The sequence below is a fragment of the Phyllopteryx taeniolatus genome, chromosome 7 (genome assembly GCF_024500385.1).
Source record: "Phyllopteryx taeniolatus isolate TA_2022b chromosome 7, UOR_Ptae_1.2, whole genome shotgun sequence".
Taxonomy (NCBI): domain Eukaryota; kingdom Metazoa; phylum Chordata; class Actinopteri; order Syngnathiformes; family Syngnathidae; genus Phyllopteryx; species Phyllopteryx taeniolatus.
The window spans coordinates 31,404,804-31,417,586 of NC_084508.1; the positions used below are offsets into that span (position 1 = coordinate 31,404,804).

Consider the following 12,783-nt stretch of genomic DNA (forward strand, 5'->3'; position numbering starts at 1 on the left):
AACATTCTTGTGACTCCATCCATGGTACCAGCTGGTGAGTGTTAAAATCAAGCCTTGACTCACCTCAAAAGTCACCTTTGGCTTCCAACCCAACTTCTGATATGCTTTGCTGCTGTCCCCTTGGAGGTAATCCTATAGGGGAAAAAGTGAAGAACAACAAATGTTGGCGCGTGTCTATCAGGTAGCCATACACAGGAGACTCCAACAGCTGGGTGAAGTTTTAGTGTCTTCATATATTCCCAGCACCAATCTGTCCAGACAGTCTCCCCCCTTCGGTGCCAGACCATGATGAATTGTGGGACTCTGGTGGCGTAACCCCAAGACCAGAACTCATGATTTCCCCTCCTAACAACCCCTTACTTGTTTTCTCCCCTGTTGTGTTTTGTGCCGGGTTCAAGACCCAGTGAGAAATGTTTGAGACCACCAAAGAGAGTTTGAAAAAACATGAATTTTCAAAGTAGCCTCTCGTTCTCTCTGTGGCCCGCACATTCTCACAAAAACATACTTGAGTGGGCGAATCAAATAACCTGGAGGAACCTGATACGGCAAAATCTGTTATCTTAGTTAAATAAAAGACACAAGTTGAGGTGCATTATTTTTTTTCAGTATCTGTTGCCGTAAGTAACACAACCTAGAGGTGAGGGAGACATTCTGGAAGGCGCTAGACGAAGTGAATAAAGTTTGATGAGCCACACAATGAAGTTATGGTAAGAGTAGTGGAGGCTAGACTCAGGGCAGATGTGATTATTTGCGAGCAACAGTATGGTTTCATGCCTAGAAAGAGTACCACACATGCATTATTTGCCTTGAGGATGTTGATGGAAAAGTACAGAGAAGGTCAGAAGGAGCTACATTGTAAAGTGGATCTAGAGAAAGCCTATGACAGAGTACTGAGAGAGGAACTGTGGTACTGCATGCAGAAGTCTGGAGTGGCAGAGAAGCATGTAAGACTAGTAATGGCCATTTATGAGGGCAGCAGAACAGTGTTGAGGTGTGCTGTAGGTTTGACAGAGGAGTTTAAGGTGGAGGAGGGACTGCATCATGTATCAGCCCTGAGGACTTCCCGTTTGCAGTGGTGATGGACAGGCTGACAGATGAGGTTAAACTGGAATCCCCGTGGACCATGATGTTTGCAGAGGACATTGTGATCTGCAGTGAAAGCAGGGAGCAGGTGGAGAAACAGTTAGAAAGGTGGAGGCACGCACTGGAAAGCAGAGGCATGAAGATTAGCCGAAGTAAGCCAGAATATATGTGCATGAATGAGAAGGGTGGAGGGGGATGAGTGAGGCTACAGGGAGAAGAGATAGCAAGGGTGGGGGACTTTAAATACTTGGGGTCAACAATCCAGAGCAATGGTGAGTGTGGTAAGGAAGTGAAGAAATCAGGTTGGGACGGGTGGAGGAAGGTGTCAGGTGTGTTATGTGACGGAAGAGTCTCTGCTAGGATGAAGGGCAAAGTTTATAAAACAGTGGTGAGGCCAGCCGTGATGTATGGATTAGAGACAGTGGCACTGAAGAGACAACAGGAAGCGGAGCTGGAGGTGGCGGAAATTAAGATGTTGAGGGTTGCTCTAAGAGTGGCCAGGTTGGATAAAATTAGAATGGAGCTTATCAGAGGGACAGCCAATGTTAGATGTTTTGGAGACAAAGTTAGAGAGAGCGAGGGTAGTTGGAACATTAATTTCGGTCGACAGCAGAGCGGGATATAGCCCAAAATGGCGGTTCCCTGAGATGGATGTAAACTGATGAATTAATCAGTTTGAATTATTATTCCACAAATGCAATATTAATCAGAATCGCGTGTTTAGACTAAAAGGGGCACATACAACGTATTCTTGCAAAAAACAAAATTGCCTTTAGTTCCCCTTTAACCCAACACTCAGAATACACAGTACTGAGCCCATCATTAATTGCTGCACTACTACAACAGTAATGGGCGAATAATGTGAATAACTGCTTTGGGGTGAAGAAAGTTGAGAATTCTCATGCAAGACTGTGCATCATCGCACACGCAAAAAAACCAAAAACAAAACAAAATTATAACTGAAGTTTTTGCGGCTATGGTTAAAAACGCGTTTGGGCACCTTCATCCCCTGAACTCAACCCTATTGACAACCCGTTGATCATATTTAAAAGGAAGCTCTACTATATGAGGCTGAACAACAGTGTAACTCCAAACAGCAACTTTGGGAGAAATGGTTGCATAATCAAATGAGTTACAGGCAAAACTATCGATGAACTTCAAATTTCAATGGATGAGAGAGTTGTTTAAATGACATTGAAGACTGGCTGTAGACTGTAATTTGATCGACAAAGATGTCTTTCGTGGTTGAAAAAAAAACCTTTATGTAAATAAAAAAATACAGTAAAACAGATTTTTTTTAGCGTTCTTTACCAACCTGTAAGAGTTGTGCATACTAAATTAATTATTATTAGCAGTATTAAATTTTTTAAAATTAAATAAAATCCCAATTGTCAGGGAGGCTTATTGATAAGAAAATCATTTTATTCAATGTAAATCGCAGTGACTATTTATGAAAATTACCAAAAACAGCATATGGTTAATAATTTAGATCAGAGTGTAATTAATGTCTCTCTGACAATTAAAAAGGACATTTTTTTCAAAGTCAATGTCTTGCTACATTTGTAGTATTGGATGCCATTAAACTGACCAGGTGTGCACAAGAAAGCGTCCAGTAAGTGTATAATTCATGTTGCGTGAAAAGTAGGATTATGTAACTTCGCGGTCCTTACAGTATTTCCATTCCTACATGAATTACAAGGTGAGAAGCAGATGGAAGTTTAAAAATAAATAAATAAATAAAAATGATGAAACTGCTCTGTTAAAAAAACAAAAAAAAAAACAAAACAAAACAAAAAAAAAACATCCACTTTGACGCTGAAGGCAGAACTGGAAACGATTTCAGACTCATAATGTACAGCAATCAGTCATAATTTACCATGGCGCTACAGTGTAATCATTATGGATGACTTACTTCATGATTTGATTACAATTTACTTGCTTCATAATTATACTTTGCAATGTATGAAATATGTCATGTTTCCAAGAAAGAAATTTGCTCTATGTGCTCGCCATAACCTGACTAAAACAATGCCGTCAAGACAGCTTGTCAATTTTTTTCTCGTGTGCTGCCTCAACTTGTGCTACACATCAATTGCAGACCTTTAAAATAATTTTTAAGCTTTGAAAGTTTAAAACATTAAACTAAAAAATATTAAAAAATTGTTTCAAGAAGAACTGCGTTGTGTATTACTATCACAATTTGTGTTGTGTAGAGATAAAATATTCTGCTCATTTCTTTAACACTGTTGTGCCTGGGTGCTGATGTGCAGTATCTGCTATAAATGTGTGTCTAGTACTTTTTCTGACCAAATTACATTAACAGCGTTTTAATTTAATTTAATCCAGTGGCTCCTTTTGTCAACAAGGATTTCGACAGGTGACAGAGAGTTTGGATCACTCAGTGGAAAAAAAGCTCCTAACAAGTCCTCTGCAGCCATGTGAATTCACCCCAAACAGAGCATGTAACGAATAATTGAACTTAAACTACAAACAGATGGGGCACAATATAATCTTCATATGGATCCGATTTGGAACCGAACACCAAGATGCTGGTAAACTCTGTTAAAAGCAGTACTCTCCCTGTGCCTCAAAATATGTAGTTACAGATTATATATAATTAAAAAAATAAAATAAAAAAAAAACAAGACTGTAGGTAAATGTAATGTAGTGAGTCAGAAGTATGTACTCTCCCCAAGGGTGAAGTTGATACAACATAGCACCATGACAAATAAAAGGACCAGTGAACATCCATTCAGAAGACAGAAGCGGCAACTGGTTGAAGCTATAAAAGATCAGTATAGAGCTTGAGCTGGACAATATTTCACCAAAAGAGGAGGATATATGATATAGTGCGTAATCTGTAAAGGGATATTATGGTGTATTGCTTTACATATTGCAACATTAGAAAAGAACAATCTTAATTTTGTTGTTGTTAATGCTAGCCTTGGCTACAGCATTGCTGCTTTTTAACCCATGACTAAAAATCACAAATAATCAATGGATAAATAACCCCGATGTTAAAGTTCTTTGCCTCCGGTTTAGTAGTTTGCTGAAAAATATTTATTGGACTGGGTAAAATAAATAAATAAAAACAAAAAATGAAAAAAATAAAAAATAAATCACCAAAATTTCACGATCATGTTTATTATGTTATGTTAGTTGAAAAGGTATTGGATGAGAGGTGAACTTGGTTCTCTGTATGACTGTTATTGTCACATAGAATCTCACACTGCAAAGTGAAGTGTTAATAAAATAATATTTCCATCTATGTGGTAGTATTCCAAATCCCCTTGGCCTTACTGTTTTTCCAACACTCCCCACAAAAAAAGAACCCATTAAACTCAACTTAAAAAAATTTAAAGGAGACGACTGAGTGTGAGCATGCTCCATAAAGCACACAGGCAGTACAAGGCAATCAGAGTAGGTATTTACAGGTTAGGGTTGTACCCCCACTGGTCACACATGTACTTGCAAGAGATGATCTCTCTTGAGTCCCAACAACCAAAAATGTGATCCCTGGGTGCTGGAAAGTTGGCCATTGCTCCATTGTGTCACTTCTGTGATGGGCCCAAGTCAAATTTCGTATAATGGATAAACAGATGTCTTCGCAACAGTAGAAACTGCCTTCATCTTAAAGTTTAAATAAACTAAACACAACAGTTCTGTTTTGGAAGTCAGGTAGCAACCGTGCAGTAGAGAAGACGACATTAGAAAGGAAAGCAAATAGTGTTGACCAGACTAAAAAGTTGTTTTTTGACCAAACTGACGACACCGCATCAGGACCTCCTAAAGTTGCATTGAATGGGAGCAAGAAGGGAAAACAGGGCCCAAAAAGCAGTTCTCTCTCAAGCCCTGATGTGGTTGTCTCTCTGCAGAAACATGGCCCTCGCAGTGCACAGGTGTGTGAGCTTGTGCGTGAGCAGATGAGAACACACTCTCGGGAGACCCAGAGTCACAAACGTGTCACTGGTCAGCTACTAACGCACCTCAACCAGCATTGCATCAACCTATCCAGTCGATCAAAGCACAAAATAATCGGGATCAGCTAGCGACAAGTGAGGAGGAATGAAATAAGAGAAGCTGCTAATGTGCATGATATAACATGATTTTGAACCTGAGGCTGGACAGTGATCCATGTGGTTAGCACTGCTGCCAGCAGGTTCTGATTGGAATGCAGGTTTGAATCTTGGATGTTGTACTTGGATTATGTTCCCTGCAAGTAGTCGAGCTGCCTCCCGCAGTGCAAAACAAACAATTTTAAGCAAATTTTTTATTGGTGTCAGTTTGAGTGTGGAGGCTGTACTTGCCACTTTGCCACTAAAGCAGGAGTGTCCAAACCTTTTCCCCCGAGGGCCGCATACAGAAAAATCGAAGGATGTAAGGATGATTGAAATCATTCACCTTTAATTTAGTAAACACAGTAAAGCCAATATACACAAACAATTATTTATTGTTTATAAATTGTAGTTATTTTTAGAAACTACTACATTCCAGCTTTCTGTTAAAGGTGAAAACAGACATTTTGGGCTGGCCCGCAGCCCTGTAACCCTCTAAAATAGGTCTACCCTAGCATTGTGTGGATCTCCACATTCAGAACCAAAACAAGAGCATTCATTGGACATTGACAAGGAGCAGAAATTAAAGGAAACGATTTTTGTCATTTTTTTTTTTGCTTATAACACACTCCCAAAACACATCAATAACTTCACCCTGTTGAAAACGCTCACCAAAACTCGTTTTAAAATGGCTTTTAGTAATTAAGTGTGACTGTTAAGCGTCTTTCAGTGTCTCGAAAAGTCCTTTATAAATAAAACTATGATTATTATTATTATTATTAAACCAATACAACAACACCAATGTGCTTGCTATAACTAAGAGTATGTGTTTTTTCTTTTAGTCTGTGTAGATTCTCGGTCCTCGAGGTCATGGAAATCCGCATACAGGAATCTAGTTTGTTGGATTTGTTGTGTTTTTGATTGTTTTCAGTAAATGTGAAAAAATGACGGCCTATTATGCTATGCTATTTTGCTTATCTATATTAAACCAATTTTTTTGATAGTAGTTATACAGTAGTTGTAGTTGTTGTAACCCCCACTTTTTCAACGCTCACAGTTTTCAAGCTCCCCCCCCACCATTTAAAAAAAAAATAGTGATGCGGGCCATGTCAAATGTTATTTTGAGTATATGCTGTGGGCCGCAAAACAATGGAAGGCGGACCACAAAGGTCCCTTAAGTTGTAGTTTGGATAACCCTAACCTAAAGTATCAGAACTTTTTGTCCTTGATCCTTGGAACTGAAAGGTTCTTGTGGCGGTGTTTCAACCACTGCCTCAGATTCAGGGAACATGTAAATGGGTCTACAATGCATGGAAACGCACTACATTTCAGGTGTGCGGTTGGTTGCGGGAAAGAGGACTCCTGCTGTCCAATAACGATGGCGTCATAAAAGTGGCAAGGCAGATATTATTACCTTAGAATTTACAACACCATTTCCTACGGGATCAATAAAGTATTCAGATTTATGAGATGCTTCAGAAGCTCAAAGGTGAGGTCCAACCTGTTGTTGATTGTGCTTGTTTTAACTTATCTGTCAGTCCTGTGAAATTGCTCTGTTTTTATTCTCTGAAAAACTGAATTCCCCTGACAAAAAAAAATGCTCGTATAGCTCAATGGGGTTACTACAGTATTACATGAGACACAACTGTCAGTGTGATGCAGAGCAGTTCCAGACTGTTGCAAACTATGACAGTAATAATACATATATCATTAATTCAATACCCTCTGACAATGTCCATCAAACCTAATCTTTATAGCTCTTGTATTGGATCTCATTGGGCAGATGTTCCTAATGCATTGGCCAGCAATTGCACATGTTGTGTAAATACAAAGGACACTGACTGAAATTGCCCAGTAGTATGGCAAATTAAATTAAAAAGAAAAAGTTATCAAAGTTAGCATTTGTAAACAAAATTAGCATTTGTAAACAAAATGTATTTGTGTATTGTTCAGTTTGTACAGTAATTTAAGATGCTCATTATTTCAGCTATAGATTTTTTTATGGCAATATCAAAGAATAGATCCATCCATACATACCTTACTGATTGTTTATAAAATTTAGCACTAATAAGTGATTTCAATGCAATATTATTAAATTAATAAGGCATCACTGAATTCGGGTTTAATGAGTTGGAACTTTGTTGGAACCCCAGACAGCCACTCCCAACAAGGGGACAAAGGTCAGGGCAAATGTATTTACCATGCTCTGTGTGTGTGCCTGCATGTGCGTGTGTGAATGAGTGAGTGAGTGAGTGAGAGAGAGAGAGAGAGAGAGAGAGACAGAGAGAGAGAGAGAGCGTTGGTTTTATGTGAGTTACAGTATTGCCGAGGTTTCCTTCCCTGACTCCCCATGCAGCTTGGCCTGTGCACAATGTGTTAAGTGACCTCTAAAGGGTGGCCCTGTCATTCTGATAAGTACATACACTACAATCTACACACATACACACGAAGAATAAAACTGATACACATAGCAGACTTAAATCTTCAGTGTAAACATTTCAATTTGCCAATGGAGCATGACAACACTAAAGTGTTGCTGACCAAGCCCCTCCACATTTGTGCAAATCAAGCCTTTATGCTGCATGTGCTGACCTAATTTCACACATACAGTACGTGTCAAACTGAAAATCTTGGCGGAGTTGCTAATATTTGACACTCTTGTTGTGTTCACGCGGCTGGGGGGGTGGTAGAGATTAGCATCATACATGGCACATTTTTCCAAATGACCGTCTTAATTTGGGATGCCTATGGGATACAAATTGGGATCATCTGGATAAAAGTGCATGTGTTCTCAGTGTCGAACCAGAGTGGAGCTGTACTTGTTCCTACTACTCGACACATCTGTTCCTGACCCCTCCCTCCAACTTTATTCTATTATTCCTGCGGACGGGAAACAGATCATAATTCCTAGAGTCAGCATAAAGCTGCAGACCGGGAGTGAGAGTTGAAGGGGGAAGGAGGGGAAAAGAGAATGGAGGGCTCAGGTGACTGTTCACTGCCACTGAGGTCAAACAGAAATAAAATGTCTATTAATGTGCAGAATAGAAATAAGAGTAGTGTACAGTATGTGTGGGGAGGGAGCACATGCATGAGTGTTTGAACCATACTGTAGGTTCAGTTCTTTTGACCAGATTCCCACAATCACACAAAGAAAGGAGACTGAATGAGACAGTGACAAGAAGAGAAAAACTCCTCCAGTCTTATCTTAATTGTTGCATGCTTGGTAAAGCACTGAATTGCCTTGTCAATTGCTGTGTGCCACTGCATGTTTAATCACTATGCTTCACACATCAATGATTTAATAAAAACAATAACAAATAACATAAATTTAATTTAGGCAACACGTTGGTCGACTGGTTAGAGCGTCTGCCTCACAGTTCTGAGGTGTGGGGTTCAATCCCCGTCCCCACCTGTGTGGAGTTTGCATGTTCTCCGCGTGCCTGCGTGGGTTTTCTCCGGGCACTCCGGTTTCCCCCCACATCCCAAAAACATGCATGGTAGGTTAATTGACACCTCTAAATTGCCCGTAGGTGTGAATGTGAGTGTTTGTTTATATGTGCCCTGCGACTGGCTGGCAACCAGTTCAGGGTGTACCCCGCCTCCTGCCCGATGATAGCTGGGATAGGCTCCAGCATGCCCGTGAAATGGATGGATGGATACATTTAATTTGATGAAGATTATTGTAGTCACTTAGAAACAGATAACATTTTACTTTCTTTCTGGTCAGTAGTCCAGGTCTTGTTTGGTCAATATTTACATGATGTGTGTTCTTCTTCGTTTCTTTTCTTAGGGGTCGCCACAGCGTGTCATCCTTTTCCATGTAAGCCTATCTCCTGCATCCTCCTCTCTAACACCAACTGCCCTCATGTCTTCTCTCACTACATCCATCAACCTTCTCTTTGGTCTTCCTCTAGCTCTCTTGTCTGGCAGCTCCATCCTCATCATCCTTCTACCAATATACTCATTATCTCTCCTCTGGACGTGTCCAAACCATCAAAGTCTGCTCTCTCTAACTTTGACTCCAAAACATCTAACCTTGGCTGCCCCTCTGATGAATGCATTTCTAATTTTATCCAACCTGGTCACTCCTAGAGCGAATCTCAACATCTTCATTTCCGCCACCTCCAGCTCTGCTTCCTGCTGTCTCTTCAGTACCACGGTCTCTAATACATACATCATGGCTGGCCTCACCACTGTCTTATAAACTTTGCCCTTCATCCTAGCAGAGACTCTTCGGTCACATAACACACCTGACAACTTCCTCCACCCGTTCCATCCTGATTTCTTCACTTCCTTATCACACTCACCATTGATCTGGACGGTTGACCCCAAGTATTTAAAGTCCTCCACCCTTGCTATCTCTTCTCCCTGTAGCCTCACTCTTCCCCCACCACCCCTCTCATTCATGCACATATATTCTGTTTTATTTCGGCTAATCTTCATTCCTCTCCTTTCCAGTGCGTGCCTCCACCGTTCTAACTGTTTTTCCACCTGCTCCCTGCTTTCAGTGCAGATCACAATGTCATCTGCAAACATCATGGTCCACGGGGATTCCAGTCTAACCTCATCTGTCAGCCTGTCCATCACCACTGCAAACAGGAAGGCCTCAGGGCTGATACATGATGCAGTCCCACCTCCATCTTAAACTCCTCTGTCAAACCTACAGCACACCTCACCACTGTTCTGCTGCCCTCGTACATATCCTGTATTATTCTAACATACTTCTATGCCATTCCAGACTTGCGCATGCAGTACCACAGTTCTTCTCTGGGTACTGTGTCATAGGCTTTCTTTAGATCGTTCTGACTTTAACTGTACTCATCCTCAAGGCAAATAATGCATCTATGGTACTCTTTCTAGGCATGAAACCATACTGTTGCTCGCAAACACTCTCTTCTGTCCTGAGTCTAGCCTCCACTACTCTTTCCCATAACTTTATTGTATGGCTCATGAACTTTATTCATCTATAGTTCACACAGCTCTACACGCCATCCTTGTACTTGAAAATGGGCACCAGCACACTTTTCCTCCATTTCTCAGGCATCTTCTAACCCGCTAGAATTCTGTTGAACAAGCTGGTCAAAAACCCCACAGCCACCTCTCCTAGATGATTCCATAACTCCACAGGAATGTCATCAGGAACAACTGCCTTTTCCATTTTTCATCCTCTTTAATGCCTTTCTAAGTTGCCCCTTACTAATCATTGCCACATCCTGGTCCACCACACTTGCCTCTTCTACTCTCCCTTCCCTCTCATTTTCCTCATTCATCAACTCCTCAACGATTTATTTTCATCTGTCCAGCACACTACTGGCACCAGTCAACACATTTCCTATCCTCTATCCTTCCTATCCTTAATCACCCTAACGTGCTGCACATCCTTCCCATCTCTATCCCTCTGTCTGGCGAACCTCTGTAGATATTTTTCTCCTTCTTTAGTGTCCAACCTGGCACACCTGTCATATTCCTCTTGTTTGGCCTTTGCCACCTCTACCTTTGCCCTACATCACATTTCAATGTATTCCTTTCGCCTCTCCTCGGTCTTCTCAGTGTCCCACTTGTTCTTAGCTAACCTCTTTCCTTGTATGATTTTCTGTACTGTAAGGTTCCACCACCAAGTCTTCTACTCTCCTTTCCTGCCAGAAGATACACCAAGTACTCTCCTGCTTGTCTCTCTGATCACCTTCTTCATCACTCCTGTTTCCTTCACCAACATGTCCATTACAATCTGCACCAATCACGACTCTCTCTCTGTTTGTGATGCTCAGAACTACTTCGTCTAGCTCCTTCCAGAATTTCTCTTTCACCTCTAGGTCACATCCTACCTGTAGGGCATAGCCGCTAATCACACTACACATAACAGCCTCAATTTCAAGTTTCAGCCTCATCACTCTAGCTGATACTCTTTTCACCTCCAAGACATTCTTCTTCTCAACTCTTCCATTAAAATAACCCCTACTCCATTTCTCTTCCCATCTACACTATGGTAAAATAATTCAAACCCTGCCCCTAAACCTCTAGCCTTACTCCCTTTCCACGTGGTCTCCTGGACACACAATATATCAACCTTTCTCCTATTCACCATGTCAACCAACTCCTGAGATTTTCCCGTCATAGTCCCAACATTCAAAGTCCCCACATTCAATTCTAGGCTCTGTTCTTTCCTCTTCTCAATCTGCTTAAGAACCTGCTTTCCACCTCTCCTTCGTCTTCGACCCACAGTAGCTGAATTTCCACTGGCGCCCTGCAGGTTAATGGTGCCGGTGGCGGACGTTGTTAACCCGGGCCACGACCGATCCGGTATGGAATTCTTTGGATGAACGCTCATATTTGTTTGGCAAAGTTTTAAGCCGGATGCCCTTCCTGACGCAACCCTCTGCATTTATCCGGGCTTGGGACCGGCCTACAGTTTGCACTGGCTTGTGCCCCCCATAGGGGCATACTGCATATGCATGATAATAATTTTAGCAGCCACTTGATTTGAAGACTACAGTAAATCCCTGTTTATCGAAAAGGATATGGTCCAAACGGGGACCACCGAAAAAACTCAATGATCAGTTAAAAATCCACGCTATAGCAGAGGTGTGAAAAGTGAATCGCGATGTAGCAGGGGTTCACTGTATAAACACAAACCTAACAAGACAAGAATCAAATCACCTCTTTTCTTAATTTACATGAGAATGAACACATACAGAATACAAGAATCAAACCCTATAATATTTAAAATGAAAACATCATTTGTGTTATATACTGTACACTAAAGTAGATTAGACAATGGCCTCCCTTTTAGGTTAGGTAGAAAGGTATACTGTAAGTACCAAAGAGCTGATTTTAAAAGCTGCATTGGTAAAGGTAGCATCTTTAAACATGATGGAAGGAGAAAGACAATGAAGTGAAATGATACAAGACACTCACACTGAGGAGATCTGTGCGTTCTAATTCATTTCCTGGCTGAGCTCTCTGCATTCTCAGGGTTAAGTGAGAAGTCTCGACATTCAAATCACTGCTATTTGGTGCTCTTTGTTACTCTTGCTCCTTTTTCACCTCTGCTGCACCATGAACATACTCTCACACACGCTGTGAAACACTTGAGTCCGGAACACTCGGAACAACTGGGTGTTCTTTGTCTCTTACACATTACTTAAGAAAACCGAACTACTGCATTAAATTGATCGAAACACACACACAAAATATTGAGCCCTACTCGTACCCCAGTAAAACCGCCTGTTTCGATCCCCACAGTCCCTTCTTTTCGATACGCCCCTCCCACCAAGCAAATATAGAAATACAATATTATAAAAAAACAAATATCATATTTAATAGAGTTCATGTCCAGAGGCTGTCACTAACTTCTTCATAGATCCTACTGTGTATGCATTTTTACAGCACTTTGCTTCCACTGCAAGTGCTTTATAGATAAAGTTGAGTTGCAAAGACTGACGGTAGCAACAAAATATGTTGCCATTTAATTTTTTGAGATACGCAATTTGTTCTGTATTTTTATTCTGTATTTGCTATCCCGTGGCGGCACAGTGGATGACTGCGTCACAGTTCTGAGGACCGGGGTTCAAGCCCTGGCCCTGCCTGTGTGGAGTTTGCATGTTCTCCCCATGCCTGTGTGGGTTTTCTCCAGGCACGCCGGTTT

The 12,783-nt window shown here is 41.2% G+C and overlaps 1 protein-coding gene across 4 annotated transcripts in view; it reads right to left on the minus strand.

The window, feature by feature from the left end:
• gmds (GDP-mannose 4,6-dehydratase) overlaps window positions 1-12,783 on the minus strand; it is a 287,840-nt gene that overhangs the window by 2,302 nt on the left and 272,755 nt on the right. For 3 of the 4 annotated variants that reach the window (XM_061778512.1, XM_061778513.1, XM_061778510.1), the window contains one exon: window positions 64-132. In XM_061778512.1, coding sequence (XP_061634496.1) covers window positions 64-132 — 69 coding nt within the window. The other variant, XM_061778511.1, reaches the window with a different exon arrangement.